At 45.8% G+C, this 25797-nt stretch overlaps 1 protein-coding gene across 1 annotated transcript in view; it reads left to right on the top strand.

Moving 5' to 3' along the window:
• PPFIA3 (PPFI scaffold protein A3) overlaps window positions 1-25797 on the top strand; it is an 838878-nt gene that overhangs the window by 271008 nt on the left and 542073 nt on the right. The window contains exons 4-5 of the mRNA XM_086930190.1: window positions 21377-21451; window positions 22144-22218. Coding sequence (XP_086786316.1) covers window positions 21377-21451; window positions 22144-22218 — 150 coding nt within the window. The remainder of the gene's footprint in view (window positions 1-21376; window positions 21452-22143; window positions 22219-25797) is intronic.

Genomic DNA, 25797 nt, shown 5'->3' with positions numbered 1-25797 from the left:
CATTGTCCATGCTTAACAGGATTCAACACGACACTCGGTCCTGCGTGAGGAATCTCACCGCAAAAGAGCCTGCCATGAGTTCCAGGCAGTTGATGTGAAGTTGCAGTTCCTCCTCCGACCAGCGGCCCCCTCATCGTAATGTTGCCGCAGCAGGCTCCCCAGCCCGACCTGCTGGCATCCGATTCTATGATCAGATCCGGGCTGGAGCCGAAGAACGCTCTCCTGTTACACGCACTCATATGCTCTATCCACCAACGCAGTTCCGTTCTGGTCTCCTCCGTCAGAGAGATGAGCTCCGAATACGTGAGCCCCTTTCTGAGGTATTGCGCTTTCAGCCGCTGGAGGGTCCTGTAATGCAATATCGCCTGAATCGAGGACGAAAGGAGACCCACGATTTGACCCAACTGCCTGAGGGAGATTCTGTCCTTCCGAAGGACCTGAGAGAGTTCCTTGTGAATCTTGGTCACCTTCTGCAGAGGTAGGCTCAGGGAGGCAGTCTCTGAATCTATTAGGAAACCCAGAAAATGATCTGTCTGGATAGTCGGAGCTCGAATTTCTGTGCATTTATCACGAACCCCAGGTCCTGGAGCAGAGCAATAGTCATGCTCCCGTTGCGTCGGAGGCGGTCCGACGATTGCTCCATAATCAGGATATCGTCGAGATAAATGATCAGCCGTACGCCCCTCTCGCGTAGAGTCTCTACTACCGGACGAAGTAGCTTTGTAAAGCACCATGGAGCCAATGAGAGGCCGAATAGGAGCGCTTGGAACTGGAAGACATTCCTGTGCCATAAAAATTGCAGGAACCGATGATGAGGTGGAAAAATGGGAACCGGAGGTAAGCGTCCTTCAAGTCCAGACGGACCATCCAATCCCCCAGGAGGAGGATGTCGCGCAGGAGATGGATCGCTTCCATCTTGAAGTGGCGGTAAACCAGCCACTCGTTGAACTCTCGCAAGTTTATGACCAGGCAGAAACCTTCATCCTTCTGGTCTAGAAAGATGTTGCTCAAGAAACCCGTAGGGTGAAGAACTGACCTGCGGATCGCTTCTTTCCTGAAGAGCTCCGCCACCTCGTTGCCAATCAGAACCGTGTCCTCCGTGGAAAAAAACAGCGGACGAGGGCGCATCCTCTGACGGGGAGTTCTGTAGAACTCTATCTTGAAACCCTGGACCGTTTGGAGAACCCAAGGGTCTGCCGTGATCTTGCACCAGTTGTGGAGATGATCCTGTAACCTCCGCCCCAGTATGGATGGGGAAAAAAGGGTACCACTCACCGGCTGGACCTCCCGGTGCGTTGGCTCCACCTCGATAGCCTCTGCCGCGCTCTTTTCCGGCGCCTCTACTAGGGTAGAAAGAGCCCTGGCGGCCGTCGCTCCAGCCGTTGTTGCGGCGCTGCTGGTTTTTGTTGTTAGGGCCCTGTTGGTAAGCGACCCCACCCTCTTCCGGCCCCAGCAAAAAACCCGTCCAGGGAAGATCTTCTTTATCGAAGTTTGCGCCTTATCCAGTGCGGAAAAGGTGGTAACGAACTTGTTCGGTTCCTTGATGAACGGTTTGCCAAACAATTTGCCCTGTGCAATAGGCCCTGCCTCTGAAGTAGCGAGATCGCCCAGCTTAGGGTCGATCTTAATGAGAAGCGACCTCCTACCCTCGGCCACCAACGCACAGGTCCAATGCCGAGGGCGTCCGCCGTATATATGCTCATGACGTCCCTTCTGCTTCCTCTTTCTTCTCTGCTCGTCAGTTAAGTCACGCTTTCCTGACAAACTGTTTTCTTTGATGATCTATTGTACGATATTGTGCCTGTGCATACCCGCTGTCTCTAGCGTTACTGCTACACGCGCGTCAGGTTCTTCTCGCGCCTCCTTGTTGTTCCGCTCTAGACGCGCATCAGGCTCTGCCTGCGCCGTCATTGTCCCGCTGTCATCGCGGACCGCGTTAGCGCGCTCTCGCGCTTACCGGCTCTGTGGGGCGCCCGACACAGGGAGAGGCGGCTTCCCATCTATTTTCTCCTCGACGAGACGGCGCGTTGAGGCGAGCTCTTCGCAGCCTCACCAACTCTCGCCCTGACACCGGTATCGGTGCATCCCCATACACGCGCATTGTGCGCAGCGCCATCTTGTGTCGAATTTTGGGTACTGCACCCGACTTTTGACGGCTAGGCTGTCTGAGCACTGGCGAGAGGGCTACCTTGAGGTAAATCGGAAAAAAGGTGTATATTAGTGTTGTCACCCTCATTTTGAACATTTCATGTGAACGTTCAAACACCTCAATTCAGGAGGCGGAACAGCTTTGGCCTCCCCAACCCTTGCCGCCTGCTGTGGGTCTCGCGCTCTCGCAGGCCCTGGACACAGCGCTGGACCCCCTGAGGGATAGAGTGGACGCTCTCGCCCAGAGTATCCCTGGGGTGTTCGGTACCCCAGTGCAAGCAGGATACGGATCCGGCGGCGCGCTGGGTGGTGGTAAGAGGACCACGAAACGTCACGCGGGGCACCTTGAGGCGTTCGATCGCCTGAGGGACTCCTTCCGTAAGAGTGCGCGGACGCCTAAACCTGTACCCTGCCGGGAGGGATTTCACCCCAGAGAAGATGGCGACGAGGTCGCTCTTGAATCAGACCAGAACAATGGTTTCCCCTTTGACGGGGAGGTTGTGTCCGAGGATGAAGTTTCCTCGGACGGGGATGATGATGCGGGTCGGCCTTGGCGCACGGCGTCGCATTCCTCGGAGTCCCAGGATAGGGACGGAAAGACCTCTGACATGTTTGACCCTACTAGGATTTATCATCCTAGGTCGTCGGAGTGGCTTCCGGACCCTAAGGTGGCAGCATATGTGGCGAGTAAAGTCCGCCAGCCTCTGGAGAAGGAGGTTAGGACCCGCATGCGGGAAGAATGCCCAAAATTGGAGGGCAGGGTGGCCATCACTCCGGATATTGATGATAAGCTCTGCGCGTTCTTCGCCAAGTTCATGAAAGACCCTAAGAAGGGCATAGACCGCTCCTGGCGCAACTGTCAGGATAAGTTCCTGGATGCCGTGGGCCCCGTGACCCAGATCATTCAGTTGGCCGAGAGGGCCAAAGAGTCGTGGCAGGTTGGGCCCAGCGAGCCCTATGCTTCTTGGGCAACGCAAATATGGTTGTTATGGACACTGTGCCCCATGTGCTCATGGGAGTTGTAGTTGAATAAAGTTTTTGTATTGTTTAACTTTGAAGCTGCTATTTGAATAAAGAGAAGAAAGGACTGCATAATCCTCGCCTCCGTCCTGACATAGAATTTTAATCCCACCAATAAAGTCACGTATAACCTAGCGTTAAAAGCACACTGTCAGAGTCCGTGAGCAAAACAAATCCTTCCTGTCTACGAAATTTGAACAGGCTGGGAACAGGAGCAAAGAACTCTTTCAAATTGTAAAAGACTTTTCCAACCCGAATGCTATTAATAGCCGTTTCACCCCCACTCCGGAATGGACCATCCAGATTGCGAAACATTTTCACAATAAAATTACAACTATTCAAGATTCCTTTGGGGATCTACCTCATGAAACAGATGGTGACTCAGGTCTGTCCCCCCCGATGCCACTATTTTAGAAGGGGCTCTTCTATAGTTTCCCCCCATTTTGTTGGCCAAATCACTTAAAATCATGAAAGCACTTAAATCAGATTCCCCTGCAAACCCCTGCCCTGCGAAAGTTCTGGCATCTATTGCCGATGTGATTAACCCTGTGGTCAACTCAATTATGAACCTCTCGTTGTCCGAGGGTACTATGCCCATTAATTGGAAAGATGGGAACATTCTACCACTTCTAAAGAAACCCTCGGCAGACCCTGCTGTTGTAAGCAATTACGGGCCGATATCGCTGCTACCTTTTTTTGGCAAAGGTTTTGAAGAAATATGTAAATACTGTCATAACCGATTTTATAGAGGCCAATAATGTTCCACACCCAAGTCAATCAGGTTTTAGAGCCATCTTTAGTACGGAGACAGCGCTTCTCGAAATTTCGGAAACAATAAAAAGTACGCTGGACAGAGGAGGTAAAGCCGTACTGATACTATTAGACCTTTCCGCGGCTTTTGATACCGTGCCCCATGTTTTACTTCTGCACAGACTTCAGGCCTGTGGCATTGGAAGCACGATACTTCAGTGGCTTACTTCATATTTGGAAGACCGCCAGCGAACAGTATGTGCCCCTCCCTTTTCGTCCCTCATCCCCTCCATGAGAGAAGGAGGTCCACAGGGTTCAAGTTTGAGTCCGTCCCTGTTTAATGTGTACATGGCACCTCTGGCACTTCTGGCAGAGGAATACGGGGCCAAAGTAATATCCTACGGGGACAACACTCGGCTGCTTTTTACGTGTGAGAAAGACAGTATGCTGAGGGGCAGCAAAATAAATGCGTGCCTATCGAAAGTGTTTGCCTGGTTCAAACAGAACCAGCTGATGTGCAAATCCAAAAAATCTGAAATCATTTTTTTGGGTGAAAAACCGGACGAGGAATGGCACCAGTGGTGGCCTCAGCATATGTCCCCTCCAGTCAGCGCAATCACCACTGTGAAAAATCTTGGAGTAAAACTAGACGCGGACATGTCCATGAAGTCTCAAGTCCAAGCTGTGGCAGGGACATGTTTTGGACTACTCAGAATGTTGAGGAATTTTCTTCCTCTTCTACCAGTTCCTCACAGGAAAACTGTAGTCAAGGCTTTAATTACATCTAGACTGGATTATGTCAATGTTTTGTACCTTGGCCTCCCAGACTATCTATTAGGCTGCCTTCAGGTGGTACATAACGCTGCGGCATGTGCTACCCTTATGGTAGGACCTAGGACACATATGACCCCTCAACTGATATCCCTGCACTGGCTCCCGGTGCGTAATGTGATACATTTTAAAGCCCTTGTTTTGGCCTTTAAGGCTTTTCACAAAATAGGGGCCCCTTACATCAGGAATAAAATTCAACATTATGCCCCCCTTAGAACCCTGAGATCTGTGACCCAGCGTCTGTCGACCGTGCCGAAATTTGCTCTCACATAGGGGGCCGTTCCTTTCAGGTGGTGGCCTCACAGATGTGGAATAGCCTGCCTCCCTCCCTAAGACAAGTGCAGGATTTCCTAATTTTTAGGCGAAATCTGAAAACCTGGCTGTTCCAACGTCAGTAAAGATCTCCATGCCAGATTGTGTTTATTGTTTCTGTCTCTGGGTCCTTCTTAGCACCGGGACATTCTGTGGAGTAGTCGTGCGCTTTACAAGTGCCAAGTAACATAACATAACAAACCCTTGTGAGCCCAGAACCTTGCAGTGAGCCATTGAACATGCCAATCGGCAAACGAGCTTGGCCGTGAAGCTAGGCCTATAGTAATGTGAATGAGGGAGATCATCCCTCGTTAGTCAAGAAACTTACACTTAGCCATAGAACATGCCCAGTTGGCAAGGACCAAGTCCTGGTGGAGTGGCGAGCAATCTACATCCAACCAGGATTGGTCGAATGAGGTGATGTGCCTAGAAGAGCACATAAGCTAACATTAACCTGGTGCACAACCAAGGTGTGATACCACTCGCAAAAATGGTATTACACTTAAAATCGTGTGCGCGCAGCGGGCGCGCCAGAGGAAAGCCAGTTTGCGCCCGTTCGCGTCCCGGGTGCCCCCGGCGTGCTCACTACAGCGACTCTACATTTGTCAGACTCCCGGGAGGAATCCTATGATCCACTGATTGATACCGATACTGGTGAGCAATGCATCTCGCCAACTTCCTCCTCTAGAACCCTCTCCTGTGGTCTGCTGAATGTCCGCCCCCTTATAAAGCACTATGCTGAGATTTCTCTTCTAATAGAAACTTCACATCTGGACATATTATTTGTTACGGAGACCTGGGCCAAAGCTGATTGTGGGGTGGAACTTGGATGGGCTTGTCCCCCGGGTTATCTTATAAGACATACCCCTCGAGTATCAGGTAGAGGGGGTGGCATAGGATACATCTTTAAAGACTCAATTCCCCTTACGCAGCTGGTGGTAAAAGAGGTTTTTGGGGTTTGAGCTCCTCTATTATGGCCCAGGGCGGCACTCTGGTAGCGGGTCTCTTATGTTATAGACCGCCTTCTTCGACCACCTCGGCCCTCCAGTCATTGGTTGATCTGATCTATGACCTCTCAAACTCTCATGCTAGATTTCTAGTGTTGGGCGATTTCAATCTTTGGCCCTCCGGCCCTCAAGATCTGGCCTATAGAGAACTCTGTCTAGCATGCAGCAATATACAACTCGTACAGCTGGTTATGTCACCTACTCATGCTAAGGGACATACTTTAGACCTTGTATTTGCTGATAAGGAACTGGTTACAGTTGGAGAGGTCGTGGATCAATGCTGGACCGACCATGCACTGATTCTTATGTCCATCTCCTTGCCTGGTCCGTCAAGTACAGGTGCTCCGGGTAGTATTAAGCTCAATAGGCAATGACCTCGTCTTTTAAGGGAACTGAACATACCTACATTACTACCCAGAACTTTCACGGTGGAGGACAGTGTGGACAAAAGCTACGCCGTCCTCTGCCAGCAAGTTTCGACATCCTTGGATGAGCTGGTTCCACTACGGAGAATGAGGGACAGACCTAGAGGAGCTAATGCTTGGTTTACCGATGATCTTAGACCGCATAAACTCCGCTGTAAACAGGCGGAGCGGGCCTGGAGGAGAGGTTATAGGGACTCGGACAAGGCAGCATATAAAGTGGCCTTGCAGGAATACAAGACCCAGCTAAGAAAGGCCAAAGCGCAGTTTCTGCAAGATACTCTGGCCAAGGCCCCTAATAAGTCACAGACTTTGTTTAAGCTAGTCAGTAATCTAGCCAATCCGTCTTGTACTATACCTGCTATCCCGGCCTCTCGGGAATTATGTGATTCCCTGGCCCTCGCGTTTGAGGAGAAAATTAAGACAATTTTGAATGGACTCCGGATTTCTGGACAGTCTGCTTTATCCATATCTTCTTCCTCAGATTCCCCCCTTATTTAGGTTCTCAGTGGGATAACAACAAGGAAGAACTTCCTCAGCTGTCCTGTTTTCCCACCCCCTCCTTGGAGGAATTTTGTGTTCTGGCCAATGGCATGTCCTCAGGATCACCGCTTGACCCAATGCCACATAAGATCTGGAAGGCATTCCAAGATGAGCTGTTTCCCCCGCTACACTCCATCTGCTGCCAGTCATTGACTACAGCTTCAGTTCCAGACAGTTGGAAGTTGGCAATAGCAACACCACTGTTAAAGAAGGCCTCTCTGGACCCTTCATGTCCGGCCAACTATAGGCCCATTTCGCTTCTACCTTTTGCGATAAAAATCATCGAGAAATGGGTCACAAGAGCACTATCCAACTTCCTGGAATCCAACTCCTGCTGGATGAATCACAATTCGGGTTTAGGCCGGCTCATGGCACTGAGACAGCATTGGTTACCGTGTTGGACGACCTACGAACGCGTGTCGACAGGGGCAAGTCAGCATTTTTAGTGCTGCTTGACATGTCGGCCACGTTCGACACGGTGGACCATGCAGTCCTTTTGAGCCGCCTTCGGAGTGTAGGAGTAACTGGCTTAGCTTTGAGATGGATAACATCTTATCTCAGCAACAGACAGCAAGCGGTAGCACTACCACCTTTTCGATCAGCCACACGACAAGTGAATCAGGGTGTCCCCCAGGGGCCAGCGATCAGTCCGATCCTTTTCAATCTTTATCTGCGACCCCTGGTAGACCTGATAAAGTCATTCGGCATATCTGTCATCAATTATGCCAATGACACTCAACTGATTTTCTCATTTGAAGGCACAGAGACAGTGTCGAGGGACTCCTTTCACCGTTGTATGTCGGCAACAGCAGAATGGTTGCGAGTTAACTCGCTTCAATTTAACGGGTAAAAAAAACTGAGGTTCTCCACTGCTCCCTAGATCGTCTTCCTCGTCTGTTGCCGGACGATTTCTGGCCAACTTCTATCCCAGGCACAGTAGAGGCTGCTGACTCGGCTCGCAATTTGGGAGTCCTGTTTGAACCTAACTTGCAGCTTGATGCCTCTGTGAACAGGACCACGGGGACTTGTATGGGCTTGCTCCGCGCCCTACGTAAGATCTTGCTGTTACTCCCCCTGGAAGCTAGAGCAGAGGTAGTGGGTAGTTCTATTCTCAGTAGATTAGACTACTGTAACGCACTACTTCTGGGAGCCCCCAAAACTTTGATCTCAAAGTTACAGAGGATCCAAAATATGGCCGCTAAATTGGCCTTATCCCGTCCACGTTCTGCTTCTTCATCTGCAGCATTGAGTGACCTCCATTGGTTACCTGTCCAGCAGAGGATTGCCTTCAAGGCTCTATGCCTTGTCTTCAGGGCTCTGCACGGACTGGGACCGATACCGCTTCAAAATCTGTTTTCTTGGTATCAAGCCGCCAGACTTCTGAGATCCTCCTCAGCGTTTTTAGTGACGGTCCCCAGGATTAATAGAGCGAGGATGGGTGGCCGTGCCTTTAGTTTCACAGCTGCTACGCTGTGGAATACCCTACCTCTGACGCTGAGGAGTAAGCAATACAATACAATACAATACAATACAAAACCGGTATGAGTCAACCTTCCGGCAAGGTGAAGGTCACTGGAGGGCGTAAGAATTGATTCAACCAGGACTTTTAAATTGGGACGGAGCGGTGCAGTGTACTGGAGGAATCCTACAGGAAATACATGCCGGGCATATTAGCCAGAGGGTCGCACTGTTAACCGGTATGGTCACGAGCGAGCGAGTGAACCAGTCCTTACCTTCAGGATAACCTGGGCGATGTGCCAAAGTAGATGGAGTGGGTGAGCCTGATGCCGACATGTGAGCTGGTAAACCATGCGTATAAGACAGAGTGCAGAAGTGATCAGTGCACATGTGTGCACGTTGTTGTCCCTTGTATTCAGACAACTACATTAAAAAAATCCTTGAAAGTCATTCACTCTTCTCAGAGACAACAGAAACACCAACTCAACAGGCAGCTCAATATTTGAGCAATTAGAAAAAAACAAGAAAAAGCTCATAAGACTTCAGTTGATGGTACCATGCTTACCGAATATCTGAAAGCTGACACAATACCAGTTGGCCTCCAAGTAAGGAATACTTCAGGGGTCTTTACCGACAAAAAAAATTATCTTAATGGTTTCAGTTACATTGGAAATACCTGCTCGAAGCACTGGTTGGTGCTTGGTATCGATATAGCTACAGAAGAGATAAGCTAAATCTTAGTTGAGATAGTGTCAAAAAACAGATAAATGAGGACAACAACATCCAAGATGCAGAAAACCTCCTTGAAAAAGTAGAGAAAACAGTTTCTGAATTTCACAGGATAGAACAAAATAAAAAAAACTACCAAAGTAAAAATGGACATAAAAAACTATAGGGTTACGGTTGAAAGAACTTACCCTTACCTAATGAAATACTTCTACACCAGTAGGGCATACACAAATCCCAGATCGTCACGCCCTTGGGGTAGATGTAACAAACAGCACACCATTGTGGATGTATTAGACACTTCTGGGGAATCGTCAGAAAATTCAGACTCAAGAGAAGGACCTAGTACCTCTAAAAACAGGCATACCAGCAACAATAAAGTTTTAGACCACGTCTTGGGACGCTCCGCCGAACCGGGGGCGAGGTCGTCCACCCAGATGGTACAGCGCTCCAGAATACCGGCAGACAAGGCAGAGGTATTACCAGTGATAAATAGTAGCATTGCATCCACTAGCACTAACGAGATGACTGACCAAAATACAGTACCTATGTTCAACCTATCTCATTATCAACTATCTGAAGAAGAAAGTTCACTTAGTGAGTAGAGGCCTCTCCTTTGCACCCACTGTCAGACCAAATTTCTTGGACTTACAAACAGAATTACTCTGATTTTTCAGAAAGATCTGCTTACAGGCTTTCTTTCAGGATAAACCCACTTTTACAAACACCGCTTACACCTCATTCCGTCCCGCTTTTACATTCTCACCAATGCAGAGTAGCATCCCAGCAGAGATGCAAGCATTCAAGAAACTTGTATTAAAAGAGGTGCTTGGGCTGGAACAAAAACACGGCTTCATTCCATACAACCTCCCACTTCGGGAGAAAAATGCTTTGATTAAATTGAAATTGAATGATGATTTGGATTATTAAACCTGCTGGTAAGGGTGGTGGCATTGTCCTACAGGACATTGACACATACATATCTGAAATACTCAGGCAGCTGTCAAATACAGAACATTATATGAGACTAGCATCAGACCCCACTAAAGAAATTTAAGCCCTCATTATCAAAATTACAGAAGCAGGCAAAGCAGAAGGGTTCCTTACTCATAATGAATATCTCTATCTAAACACAAAAACACCTAGAACACATTTGATCTACACACATTCAAAATCACATAAAAATAAACACTCTCCACCTGGACGCCTGATTGTGTCTGATTGTGATTCTCTCTTGCAAAGTCTTGGTCGCTGTGTGGATAATTGTATCAAAGACTTTGTGACCACAACATGGTGCTACATAAAATACACCATGGCCATGATCAACCTAGTGGAAAACCTAACATTTGATACCACTGATTACATACTCTGCACCCTGGATGTCGAATCCTTATACACAAACATCCCACAGGAAGAAGTGATTGATGTCATTCAGAATATTCTTGACTCAAGGACCCGCCCCCATTCTGTCCCTACATCATTCATCCTACATCTCCTCAAGATTTCTCTGACCCGTAATTTCTTCTCATTTGATGGTAAATTGTACCAACAAATTAAGGGTACGTCAATGGGGGCTCTTTTTGCACCGAACTTTGCTATTTTTATATGGACTGGTTAGAAATACGCAGGATCTTATCTGAAACTAATCCATTCATTTCCAGTATTGTAGAATGGAAGAGATATGTAGACTATATTTTTTTGATTTGGAAAGGCCCTGAAACTAGCTTGATCATGTTCCATGATTGGCTGAATGCTCACTGCAACGGCTTGAAATTTACACTTACACATAGCCGCAAACAGATAGCTTTCCTTGGCCTAATGATAATTTCTTATGAGGATAAGTTATATACCACACTGTTCCAAAAAACCACTGAGAGAAATACCTTACTGGTCTATAACAGTCACCACCCACGTTCGCTGAGAGACTCCTGGCCTTTTTCTAATTTTTTACGCATAAGGAGGAATTGTTTTCTAAAACACGACTACTTTTATGAAGCCAGAATCTTGTCTAATAAACTCATCAGCAGGGCTATCCCCGTTAACTTATCAAAAGGTCACTCAAGCGAGCGTGATATTGTCCCTGTGAGGCTCTTGTGAGCCCCAAATCCAAACCTGACACCTGTCGTTTGGTATGTGTCACTACCTATTCCCCAATCTCTAACCAAGTAAAGAAACGCATTTTGAAACACCTGGCAGTCTTGAATGCAGGTGACATGACACTGGAACGCCCCCTCTTTGCTTTCCGAAAAAACGGAAACATTAAAGATCACCTTGTCAGAACATCCTTACCTACCAAAAAGACTTCACAATCTCTAAGTGAAATTTGGGGTCTGTCCCCCACGGTAGGCCATTTCAAATGTGGAGGGTGCAGTGTCTGACCTCTAACTATTAAGAGCAAGAAATTCACGTTTGGCAATATTGATGTGACATTAAATCCCTTTTCCAACTGCAATACAATGTAGTATATGATATTTTATGCCCATGTAACTGCATCTACATAGGTCAGACAACTCAAAAGATCAGATTATGTATCTGCCAACATTGCAGTCGACTAAGATGTCAAACACCCAATGCTCCTTTGGTTGAACACTTCATGGACCAGCAACACATGGAGGAAGATCTGAAGTGGCAAGTGATTAATGTGATAGAACCACCACCACATAGCACAGACATTAGCATGATCCTTAACAAAGAGGAACTAAAGTGGATCCTATGCACCAACAGTCTGCATACCGGCCTCAACCGCATGGAAGATTGGACAAACGTGATTTAGAAAATAATTTGTGTGCCTGTTATTCAACTACCAACAATTGTTTCTTCCCCTTCTGGTTGGTTTCTTGTATAATTTTCCATGTTCTTTTCATTATCATCTTACGCACGCTCTTGGTGCCTGGACTGCACCTCTCTCTCCATGGACTGTCCTCTATTCTGGCCTAAATCGTGAAAGTTGTTTACTTCACCTTAATTCTGGCTTGCTCTTACTCCCTATTCCATGGCCATTCTCCATGGTTACTGCACACTGTTCCTAGGCATGATGAGTTGCTGACTAATCACATTTGTTATGTACATGTGACAACCTTTATTGTATATTATGAATTCTATGATCTCTAAACCATGTCATTTTCTTGTTCTTTACTCTCTTTGAGCCTGGACTAGTCCTCTCATTTTGAGTTTTCTCTTACTTTCAGTCTCAATAATCTGTCCCTCAAATGTTCTGGCTGACTTGTCCAATATTTCCACATGCTTTATCTTCCATTTTATTACTGGCCAGTGTGCCTGGGTTTGATGAGATATCGTCCTTTTCAACATTGTTTACCTTGGTATGTATTTGGGAAATCCCTTATTGTGTACTATGAATTATTATCATTGCCGTGGACCCCGATTGAAAGATTGGTTGCAGACCTTATTCCAGTTTGGTATCTGAACCGAATATGTAATTTCATTGCGTAACTCACTATTCCCCTCCCTATGCACTGTGACAGTATTCTCAAACATAACCCTATTCTGTCACTTTAAGTCCTCAGACAGAACAGACCCATGATTTTTGAAGCATTGACTCAACACGGCAGCCTCTGTCCTGTCCCTTCTTCTACACCCTGTGACCTCCATCTTGCCGGAAGGTTCATTCCTACCAGTTGTAAGTGCAATACCATTTTTGCTAGTAGTATCACACCTTGGTTGTGCACCAGGTTAATGTTAGCTTATGTGCTCTACTAGGCACATCGCCTAATTCGCCCTATCCTGGCCTGATGTAGATTGCTCGCCTCTCTGCCCGGACTTGGCCCTTGCCGATTGGGCATGTTCTATGGCTAAGTGTAGGTTTCTTGACTTACTAGGGATGATCTCCCTCATTCACATTACCATAGGCCTAGTTTCACATCCTGTTCCTTTGCCGATTGGCATGTTCTATGGCTCATTGTAAGGTACTGGGATCACAAGGGTTGATTACCCTCACTCACAATTTATTCCCTGCCTCACCCTATTCTTAGCATCACAACCGTCCTTGTTGAGTATCCACTGAGCACTGTATATTAGGGGATGTTCTTGCACGTCCTCATTAGCAATCACTTGACATTGTCACATTTTTTATGTTCATCGTTCGCCGAACCGCCCTCTAAAACCGTTTTTTTTTTTTCACCCCCCGACCCCATTTTTAGGTCTCGACTATGCAGCGCTCATGTGCTGCGTAGGAGGACCTTTAGCCGTCGCTCTGCTCTTTTTGGAAGCACATACTAGTGCTTGTGGCGGCATCCACCTTGCGGGAGTGAGCAGCGGCGTGCATGCTAATTGGCCGCTGCTCACTCTTGCAAGGTGGATGCCGCCAAAAGCACGAGTTTGCTTGAAAACAGCTGCTGCTTCGCGTGCGCGTTGAGAAGCATTCCCAGGGCATCTCTTCTATTCTGTGCACTCCCCCCACCCCTCCCACTTGTTCATTTGTTTTGTGGCAGGAACACTAGGGCTCATGTTTTGCTGTTGTTTGCGGTGACCATTGTCCCGGTTTGCAGGCTCGGGTTCACACACTGCGAATTTCTGTATTGGCCCTCAACATGTCGGCTCGTGTATGAACTCGACACTGCAAGGCTCCCCTTGTTAAAATGTGGATTTCAACTTTGTTCAATTTTATTTGAGAGTCCGCGACCTTTTATTTGATCACACTGCAGAGTCTCATGGCCAAATGCTTCATGTTTCAGCATGGCGTCCGTGACTAACTTTCATTTTATGTACAGGGTGCACGCTTTTAGACCATATTTTTCAGATGTTTATTGTTTTCCCCATCAACCAGTGTTTAATACCCAAAGAGGCCCGTCATAAGGGGAAGGATCACTTTCAAGATTTTAGTTCATTGCCGGTTTTTAGTTCAATTTAAAGTTGTAATATAAGTGCCCTCCGCTGACCATTGATCAAAACAATCCTCTTACTATTGATAACCGACGTATTTCTAAAAATTCCAGTTTCTGTCAAACATCAGATTTGGTGTAGTAAAATCAATGTTTTCGTTAATTTAAAAATACAAATAAACCCTTTAGAAATAGAGCCTTATTTAGTATTTTGTTAGATTTAAGACTCGACCAATAAATCCATCTGCATTCATTAGGGAGTATTATGTAGCGCAAATGAAGGTATCTAAGCACTTTACATAAGTACTAGATCCATTTCAGAAATCTGTCCAGTGGGTGATAATGTGCTGCATGGCTTAACACTTATAAGGTCCAAAAGGCGAGACCTATTGGCTATGCCAATGTTTGTTTCTTTTCTCGCGTCTCTCTTGTTTTTCCTGGCCTTTCACAGGCCTCCTCTCAGGCTATATTCCTTTGTCCTGATGATGATCCCCCAACGTTAGTGGGGATCGAAACGTCGTGGACACACCATGTCTTTACTCCCATTGCTTTTGCCTTTATTTCTGTGGAGCACAAGATGTTTTCTATATTGTGTCTACTGTAAATAAGGAAATTGTTGTTCAAATCACTATATTTACACACACATGTCTGAAGCTTGGAAATCTAGTGATTTCCAACCCGGTTTTTACCTACCGCACTTCGTTGAATATTTTTCTTGTTTGATTGTTCGTTTAAATAAATACTTCTCTATTTTGAATGTAAAACATCAAAGATCATTATGTTGTTCTGTATAACATTTCCTATACTTACTTGATGGGCCCATTGTCTCTTACACCATATTGTATACCCTTGGTCCCTTCGGACTCACAGGGTTCCCTTGTTTCTTTATAACCTGGTACATCTTTGAGTCACTCACTTTTCTATCCCAGAGAGAAGATGCAGATTTTCTTCCACTTGAAGGCGCATGATGTTCATGTGGAATGAGGCGTCACTGTATTTGGGTTGTAAATACATTTTCAGATGTCCATACTTCGTGTGTTCAGGAGCCAGGCTGTCAAGTTGACAGATGATAGGCTGTGGTGCAGGATCTTTCTGAATACCTGGATGTGAGATTCGTTTTCATAGATGCATCTTGTGTTTCTGTTGGGCAGGTGTATGTTTAGGTTACTACCATTGGCTCAATCAGTTGGGTGTGTTCAGACCCCTCTTGGTCTTGGTTTGCTCACTTTGGGGAGGAGAGAACTTGAAGGAAAAGTAACATCTTAACCCTTTCGATGCTGATGACGAGCTCAGCTCGTCATCACCCACGGGTGTCGTGTGCTGATGACGAGCTGAGCTCGTCATGGTGCCACTAAAATGGCAATTTCCAGCACAGGGGGGGGAAAACGCCTAGCAGCCATGTGGTTAAGAAAGCATTCCTGACCATTGGTAACATTTTCTGCTTTGTATTGTCATTTGGTGGGAAGTGCGTTTTTTTATCAGTTAGTTTGGATTAGTACTAAGGCCGGACTCTGTCCCATTAGCAACCCTTGGGTATCCCAACCACCTGTTAGCTTCCTTAGCTATAGAAATACAGAGCTTTGCACAACTGTACTACGCACATCTGTAGCCACATGTGAGGCATGCATATGTGTGCAACATATGTAGTACTACCACATATGTGTGCATGTGCACGCCCTTGACAGTTGCCTTTTTTCTTCCGGAGTTAATTTAAACCTGTTTCTTTTGCGCTCCGCTTTCCTGGGGTGGGGCCTATACCGATACTTTTGAACTTTTTTTGAGCGTATTTTCCCTCTATATTCCTTCTGATGAGGTAGCTTATTGCCCAGCTCTTAAAGTCATGTTTATCTTGTCATTGACTGTGTATTGCAGCTGACCTGCATTATCTCTGCGTCTTGCACTTCGAGATTGTTTGTTCACTGCCTGCCTGCTGTGCGCTGGTATCGTTATGAGTTCCCTATAGAACTGCTTGCACACGGAATATGGGTGCAGTCATTCCTAGAAAAATATTAGTGGTAAGTAGAGTTGTGCCTTCTAGAATCCAGAGTATGATCCATTCCTGCTATTGATGCAAAAGTGTTTTCTTACTCTGTTACTCTGGAGACATGCAGCAAGAATCCATTCCTAGCTCCATCTTTGGCAGCCTCCTTGGCAGTCCCAATGTGGTCGCTTATGCCTTGCTCCTAACTAATTTTCTGCTGCACAGGTAAGCCCAACTCTCACATTGTTCTGGTGGCTTTTTACAAGGGAAGTAAGCTAAGTGCAAGAGTAAGTGCAGGAGGCACAGCTTTTGTAATTCTTCCAAAATAAATTCAGTCATTTTAAAAAACACAAGAGGCACAATAAAATGTGGAAGTGCCAATATGCACTGATCTCCACCAAGCTAACTTCTTGGGACTTCAAACTGCATGGGTTTGAATGGGAAGTTGCCCCAAAACCGGAGGTGCATTGCATTAAAGAGCACATACCCCTACCATTTCCTATCCCTGTTCACTTCTTTGTGGGAGCTAGAGTTGCTCCTTGTCTTCCAGGCATAGTACTGTATTCTTGGGACCACCCTCACCCCATATCTGCACCGGGAAGAATCTTGAACCTCTTACATGCTAGGGTCCTCCAACCCCCCAACTCTACAACCCCTCTCCTCCCCCGTCACCCTTTTCCACCCCCACTGCTCCTCCTGGTGCTAAGCCCTTTTTAGGTCGAGTTTACTCGAACCTATTGCTGTCAATCCAAAAGCTTACATTTTAAGATCCGGATTTTCAGCAGTTCACGAGAAGCGAATCACGTGACAAGCTCCTTGTGCACGAGCTTGCCCGAGCCTTCCCCCTGCCAGCAGCATTTCTCCTGCACTCGGCCCAACCCCCTCCCTCTCCATATGGTGCGCTCTGCCTCAGGCCAGCATCTCTCCTCCCATAATTAATCATTCACTGCAGAGCCTGCGTCTCGTCACCCTTCCTCCCCCTGCCAGCAGACTTCAAAGGCTCCCCCAGCGTGTGCTCGGCTGGCCTCACACCCCATCACCATATGCTTGTTTTAAACGCGATGAAATTAAACCTTGAAAGTCAGTAATGTAGAACTGCTTTGCCTCTCTGCGCATCTTTTTTATTTTCTTCTCCCGTGCTTCTTGTGTTTTTTAAACGCTTTACTCAGTTGTGGATAAGAGCTATTTACAAAATTCAAACCCAGTTAATGTTTATCATGGGGCATTCGCCGCCGAGGGGGAAGTCACAGGAGAGTGTGAGAGGAATCCCGCTGCTTCTGACAGCTGCGTACATTTGCATATTAAAAGGTGCAGCTCGGCTTGAGCCCCGGACACAATGCACACGCCCCCTCACAAGCCATGCAAGGAATCACCAGCTCTAACCAACACTTCGGCCCCCTCACTACGCACTTTCAGGGTGATTGCTTTCTATTACATGTCTGGCGAAGGCAGAATGGTCTCGATCATACGTTTGTTTCCCTAACGTGGTTCAATGGCAAAACTTGCTTGTACCTTTGCAATGTCCTAAATACATTTATTAACAAGTAAGACGGCTCACTTAGAAAACTCGGAGCCCACCTCACGGACTCGTATACTCATGAGGTACACTAAACCAGTACCACCAGGCAGAGTGCTAACACTTGTTATGGGCTGAAAGGCCAAAACTAAGACCGGTCCTATATAATAATGCAACCCTTTGTAATACAACTAGTTTCCCTTGTTCACTTAGTTGCAGCACAACATATGATTGCATGTGTTTGCTGGCCATCGCCCCCATCCCGCTCTACATTGCTGCTTACCACATCCCATCCTGTTGCTTGTTTTACTTCTGTTACCCCACCAGAAAAACTAAATGCAAACCGAAGCCGATCCCGCGACCGGGGATGTCACCAGCACGCCACCTTCCCTCCATGCATGTCTCCCTCCCTAACCTCATGCCGATCCCCTTTCTTCCTCACCCCCCCTCCTCTGCACCGAAGTCTTAAATCTCCCATGTGTCCTACTCACTGCTAATCTCCAGTCACAGGTCCTAACTCTGCCATCCTCATGCCTCCCTCGATGGTCTCTCTTCTCACAAACCTCACAGTGTTGCATTCTGGGACTTGTAGTGTCACTGTAAGCATTAATAGTGTTTATGCAAAGTGGCATTTTCTACGAAACCAGCAGTGGCTCAAAGGGTCGCGCGTGACATGGAAGGTATGTTTCCCACGTGCCCATGCATCTCCCTGTCTCCACCCCAGTCTCCACTGCCCCCTCTTCCCTCCGCCCCCATGGTCGCCTGCCCGCCTTTTCTACATCAGGTCCCATCACCCCTGCAGAGCACCCTCGTCTCCCCTCCCTCGCCCCCGCCTGTTGCGCCATGCCTGCAAACGCGGTGCAGCTCCACGCATGGACCTGTAGGGGGCGCGCTCTAGGCCTGGCTGCTGCGAAGCACACACCGTTTCCTACAGGGTCTGTGCAGGCCGAGCCCAGCTCGCCTGCTGCACAATGAAGCCTGCAAACGAACATGTGACCATCTACCGGCCTGGGATGTCGGCGGGCTCTGCTGTGCTGTGCTCGCATGCCCGTGGATCTCCAACATACTTCAAACATCACTCAAGCCTGAACTCACCAAACCGCTGCACTGAGACCCGAGTACTCGCTGCATGTGGTCTATACCCTCTATGGAGATGGACCCATAAGCTCTTTGTTGGTACTCCGACTTCACTATTACATAGAAAGTGACGTTTTTGACAGCTGAAATAGTTTTTGACAACTGAAGTCCAGCACGTTTTTATTGATCAACATTTCAGGCGCACTCCTCTAGGGGAAGGATTTGATCGGATTCTACTGCTCCGAGTGCAAACTTGATTTTGCTGCTGCACTGTCTTTATTGAAGATCCTTTGTAGTGCAGAACTAGCAGGCAATATGCATATAAAGTTTAAAGCTCTTCTTTTCTTTTACTTGGTTATTTTAATAATTCGGCTGACACGTGGAGGGTGTTGCTGTGGCGGGATCAGACTGTAATTGTTTAGATTGACGTTTCTGTGTGTTTTGTTTTCCTCAATTTAGAGGGCGCTGTGAAACCATAGGAATTCCATATGGGTTTTGCCATTAAACTTTTTAGTGCATCTCACGGTGAGCAAATAAAGTAGTTTGAGGGATCACACTATCACTCAGCACCACCACATTATCACTCAGCACCAGAACAGCACCACAACAGCATCACTCAGCACCACCACAGCACCACTTAGCACCACTCAGCACCACCACAGCACCACTCAGCACCACCAGAGCATCACTCAGCACAACCACAGCATCACTCAGTGCCACCACAGCACCACTCAGCGCCACCACAGCACCACTCAGCACCACCACAGCACCACTCGGCATCACCACAGCCCCCACCACATCATCACTCGGCGCTACCCCAGCATCACTCGGCACCGCCACATTATCACTCAGCACTACCCAGCACCACTCAGCACCACCACAGCACCACTCAGCACCACCACAGCACCACTCAGCACCACCACAACACAACTCAGCACCAACACACCACCACATTATCACTGCGCACCACCACATTATCACTCAGCAGCACCACATAGCACCACCACAGCACCACTCACCACCACCTCAGCACCACCACAGCACCACTCGGCGCCACCACAGCACCACTCGGCGCCACCACAGCACCACTCGGCACCACCACAGCACCATTCAGCACCACCACAGCATCACTCAGCACCACCACAGCACCACTCAGCAGCACCACAGCATCACTCAGCGCAACCCCAGGTTATAGGTGTCACATTTGCGACAGTTATAACTATTGGCATTGTAAATGACAAAGCTATTAATTTAGCTATTTTCAAAACCAACACATAAATAAAAAAATTGTCATTTACAAGACCAATAGCTCAAACTTTCCTAATGCGAGACCTATTGCATTGCAAATGTTTGTTTACATGTTAGGGTAACCTGTGTTTAAACCTTCATAACGGTTTTCCATAAAAGGTATTCACTCAAAATTAACATTCTTTTTTTCCAACATCCACTGGATTTTAAAGGTACCCGGGGTTTGTAGATTCCCATAGAGGGAACTGAGAAAATCTCCAAAATATAGGTAAAAATGTTGTTTTTGGTGGGAAAATGGGGGAAAGAGTGCTACACAATAAAACGTATGTTTCCTAAAAGTTGCATCAATGAAAGGTTTTCTGTGCTAGGATCACTCTCTTTCCAGCTTTCAGGAACAAGCAGTGTTGTATCAATTTTATTTTAATTTTTAATCACAGATTTTGCTCTTTTCGAAGATGTAGTTCATTTTTCCTAACTTTTCTGATTTCAGTCGCCTTTCAGTTTGTGGTGGATACGTGTGTGAAACCCATGGGTGATCCAAGAAAGCTATATATTTCTGAAAAGTAGACCCAACTCTGAATTCAGCAACAATTTATTTGTGTAGATCCCTCGAGGTTTTCTCAAAGAAAATAACTGTTGAATTGAAAAAAATAATAAATGAGCAGTAAACAGCAGCCATTAGTGATGTTTTTATCTGTAACTTCTTGCCACGATGGACGATTTACAAAAGCATTATAGTGTTACGTCCGGCAGCCCCTTCTGGCCATATAGGCTTTGTAGATTCTCCAAAAACATGAAATATTCAGAGCAAATAACTGAGCTGCACCTTACAATGATTTTTCATTATGTACCGGTTGTACAACAATTCATACAATAACATAAAAAAAATGAAAATGGGTATGAAGAAAACCTATGTATGTCTGAAAAGTACACAAGACACTGAGTTTAAGAGCTATTTGTACACCTATGAATTTGTGGCTACCCATACTGTCATGTGATACAGAGGGCATTTTGCAAAATAATATCGTCCTTGAAAACTGGCTTACATTTGAAACCCACAAATGCAGAGAAATCCAATTGGTAATAAAATGTTCTACTACTCTGAATTCCCACATGTCTCTTGATTAAAAAAACAAAAAAAAAACAATAACCCTTGTGTGGCTGGTCCTAGCGTCTGTGACACAAAGGCCCCCGAAACGCTACTTGTAGAACACTGCATTTCAACCAGCAAAATCAAAGCTTTTTGTTTTTTACAATGTGGGTAGGCACAGATTAACCACCCATCATTCCCCCACATCTCCCAATGAAGATTTTGGCAGGCTTCAAGAAGTATGAATCCTGTATCCCTTGGAAGGATTTTGGCTCACTTCATCTGTAAATAAGACTGCATTATTTGCAATATTTTTTGGAAAAGTTTTGGTAGACTTCATCAGGGAATAAGAGTGCATTCGTATGAAGGTTTTAATTAACCTGTTTCATACATTTGTGTCATATTGCAGGTTCGGGAGCGTCTCCGTGTTGCCCTAGAGAGAGTGGCTGTCCTGGAAGAAAACCTGGAACTGTCCAGCCAAGAGGTAAATAAATCAGTGGCTATTAGTTCAATCTGTACATTTTTGAATGGCAAGTAAGTGTACCGCGATGAAATCCATATGCTGGTGGCACTACACTGATATGTAGATGTGCTGGTCTGTATCACAGTTTGGACTTCCCTTTGCAGTTGATGAGTCTGGTGTTTGTGTGTGTATGGCTAGCCTTTGGTTGTCTTTGCTTATTTGTATGCATTTCTGCATATTATATTCTGGTTATACAACACAAACTGACCTTGCTGATTACTGTGGGTTTTGTGTTCAGTAAATGGGCCTTGACTGATTTCTGTATTTGTATATCATTTTGGAATTTGTGGTTTATTTTCATAGTTGTAGATATCACAGTTTAGTTTCATCACTCATTTATAAGTATACTCCACTCAAATTATATATCTAATATCTGGATATGTTTGAATATCAGTCTGGGCTCAGTACTCACTTGATGACATCTGCCTGTTTGAATCAGTGAAGTATCAGCACTGATAACTGTGTTTTGTAGTATGGTCTTAATTATTTGTTTTTGTGTGTACATTTTCATTGACCTAGATTGCTTTGTTTAGTATATCACCGTCTGGTCTTAAAACTGATTATGCTATAAGTTAGTATATCAGTCTGAACACAGGTCTTATATATGAGCGTTTGTGTGCTTTCCTGATTTATTTATTTTGTGTACCTTTCAGTCCCTTTCTCTGCGTGAACAGCTTGCAAGAAGACGATCGGGGATTGATGACAAAGATGGCGATTCACAAAGCTGTGTAAGGAGAAGGCCATGTTTTATTCACATTTCCAGAACTGGAGGCTACCTTCAACTCTTATTTTTGTTAAATAGTTTACGTTGTTACATGGAGTTTTCTAAAAGATGCAAGCTCTATAATACTTACCAAAAGATAATTTGTGTTTAATCTAAGATTATCCCAAATTGAGACATAAACCTATGATGAGGCATGATTTAGACTTACTAATGAATACTGGTGTTCTGACCTGCAGTTTGATGGTGATGGAAAACACCTACCAAACTGTTGGTGGTAGAATGCTTTGCATTGTGGTTGAAGTTCAAAATTCGGAGTGGAATCTACCAGAGTAGGAAATTCACCTACATTTGATATAAGCTGTCAGTCCTAAACGGACAATCAACAAAATGTTTCCCATCTATGAGAGATTGTTGCCTTGATTATGTCCTGACTCAAACGTAAGTCAGTGAGCAACAAGACGGTATTGTTTAAGTCATCTTCTGCAGAGGTATGATCCATGTTTGCCCAACTTAAAGATATATGTCCGTTCCGAAAATGTTTGTTCCTCACAGATGCATACAAGTGGACTTTATCAGGTAAGTATCAGAGCAGTGATTTAGGAAAAGAAATCGAAATTAGGTACTAATCAGTCAGTCATATTGTTTTGGTATTCACACACATTTCCGAAGTCCTAAGTGCTGTAAAAAGAGTCTGGGAATTCTTCATTATTTTATATTTTCACAGAATGTGTGTTGGAAGGAAAGACCTATACATTAAATTTCAATCTGCACACATTTCCTGACCCTGTACACGAGTAACTTACATAATGTGTAAAACCTTGTGTAAAACCTTCAAACATAGAGGTAGGCAAACAAGGTTAGTTATTGTTTCCGATATACCATACCCCTACTTGCATAACTTACATTAAGCATAACATGTGGGAAACATTTGTAATGCAGCCAGGGTGTCATATTTTAGGCATAGGCACACACCACGCATGTTGACATTTTGGGGGGGGGGGGGAGGGGGGGAAGAGGGGGAGAAGAGGGGGGGGGGGAATTGGATCTGGCGTTAACCAAATATAATTTAGACTAAAACTCACAAATACACATCATATCAATTGTTTGAGAAGTAGGGAATCAGAGAGAGACATTTCTGTAATCTTAAATATTTGAATTGGGGAGACAGAAAGGTTTTGGATACAATCTAAATGTTCCAATACAAATAGCAGAATTCTTGTCCTCGTGACCGTTCGTCTCGACTACATTATGAATGTCTTTTCATTCTATGGTATTTCATTTTTCAGTTTTTCTGGCTTCAGATAATGTGTTCTGCCAACCCCCCGAATCCCCCCCTCTTTTTGGATTATTACTTGAGCATGAAAAATGACATTATGTGCTGTAAGCTGTGCACAATGAGTAAAAGTGATTCTTAATTTGGTTTGTGCCATCTGCACAAGTTTTTCATTTAACAGCATATTTTTGAATGTCTTGTCAATGCCATGTAAGAACGAACCAGTATATTGGAAGTGTTGTAAAGTATAGTTCACTATAGGCGCTAGTATGAATTTAGAGGGTTTAATTGTTGCTAGCCAATTGATATATTTAATGTAACATGTCTTTACCATTCTATTCTATACTATATCTTTTATTTTGTCACCCTACGTTAATTAACTGTCTTGCTTCTTCCATCTTGCTTCAATGATTTTTTAGTTAATCGTGTCCTACATTGAACTCCGAATGGAAGCCGAAAGCCATCATAGGGGCTGCATCTTGCGTATTTTAATGATCTCACACATAAAGAAATACAGTCTGTCTAATTGTGTTTGAGCATAGATACTGCCAGATTTTTTACTCTGAGCTTGGTTTCCCAAGTAAATCTCAAAGACCCTATCATCCTTTTTAGGTCAAAGCCACTACCTTTGACAACACTTACCCCACTCCAGTCTACTTCGCTACACTCCAGTGTACCCTGATCTACCCCACCCACTTCACTTTGCACCAATCTACCCCACTCCATTCAATCTACCCTGTTCCATTCCAATCTACAACACTCCAATCTATCCCACCCTAATTTACCCACCCAGCTCCACCCCAATCTAAACCACCCTAGTTCAATCTACCTCACTTCAATTTACCCCACTCTGACCCAATCTGCCCTACGCCACTCCAGTTTACCACCGTCCATTCCACTGCAATCCAATCTACCCTATTCCACTCCAGTCTCCCTAACTCCACCTTAATCTACTGGGCTCCACTCAATTCTACCCACATTGTTCCAATTTTACCCAGTCTACCCCATCCACCCACTCCAATGTATCCTAGTCCAACCCACTCCACTCCAATCTACCTGACTACACTTGTCTACCCTATTCCAATTTACCCCACTCCATTCCAATTTACCCTGCTCTACTGCAAAATTCACTGCAATCCATTCATCTCCTCTCCGCTCCAATCCAACCCACTCCAGTATACCTGACCCCACTCTATCTACCCAACTCCAATCTACCTCACCCCTATCTACCTTACCCTATCTACCCACACCAATATACCCCACCCCAATCTACCCTACTCCACTCCCTCACTCCACGCCACTGCAGTCTACCCCACTCCACTGTACCCCACCCCACCCTACTCTACTTCAGTCTACCCTACTGTACTCCAATCTATTCAACTCCACACAATCTACCCACTCCACACCACCCTAATCTACCCCACTTCAGCCTATTCAAACCCAGTCCAGTCCACTCCACTCCAATCTATCTCATTCCAGTAAAGCCTACACGCTCCAAACTACTTCACTCCAATCTACCTCATTCCATTCACCCTATTCTTTCCCACTCCACTCTACCCCATTCCTTTCTTCCCCATTCTGTCTCACTTCACTGTGATCTAAACTCTATTCCAACCTATTCAACTGCACCCCACTCCAATCTACTCCACCACACCCAAAATGACCCACTTCAATCTACCCCACTCAAATGACCCCCCCTTTCCATTTCAATCTACCGTACTATAATCCACCCAATCTACCCAACTCCACACTACACTAATCTACCACACTCCACTCTACCTCACTCCATTCTTCCCCAATCTAGCTCACTCCATTCTTCCCCAATCTATCTCACTCCACTCTATTTTCTACTCCACTCCAATCTCGACCCCACTCCAATCTATCAAACTCCACTCCGCCCTGCTCCACTCAGTCTAGCTCACTACACTCTACCCCAATATATTCCATTCCAGTCTTCCTCACTCCACCCCAGTCTGCCGCATTCCATTGTACTCTACCCAATCTACCATACTCCACTAAACTCCAGTCTACAACATTCCACCCAAATCTACCACATTCCAGTTCAATCAAACCGAATCCACCGACTCCATCCCGCTCCAATCTACCCCAAACTTCCGACTTCAATCTACCCCATCCAATCCGCCCCTACGCCAGTCTACCCCAATCTGCTCCACTCCAATCTACTCCACCCTAGCCCAATCTACCCCACTGTACCCTCCTCCAATCTACCCTACCCCATCCCAATATATCCCACAACCCTCTATGTAACTCCAATCCAATGTACCCCACCCGACTCTAACCTACCTCACT

The sequence above is a fragment of the Lissotriton vulgaris genome, chromosome 7 (assembly GCF_964263255.1).
Source record: "Lissotriton vulgaris chromosome 7, aLisVul1.2, whole genome shotgun sequence".
NCBI classification, from domain to species: Eukaryota; Metazoa; Chordata; class Amphibia; order Caudata; family Salamandridae; genus Lissotriton; species Lissotriton vulgaris.
Note: the sequence above shows the minus strand (reverse complement) of the source record. Positions and strands in the feature narration are given on the sequence as shown.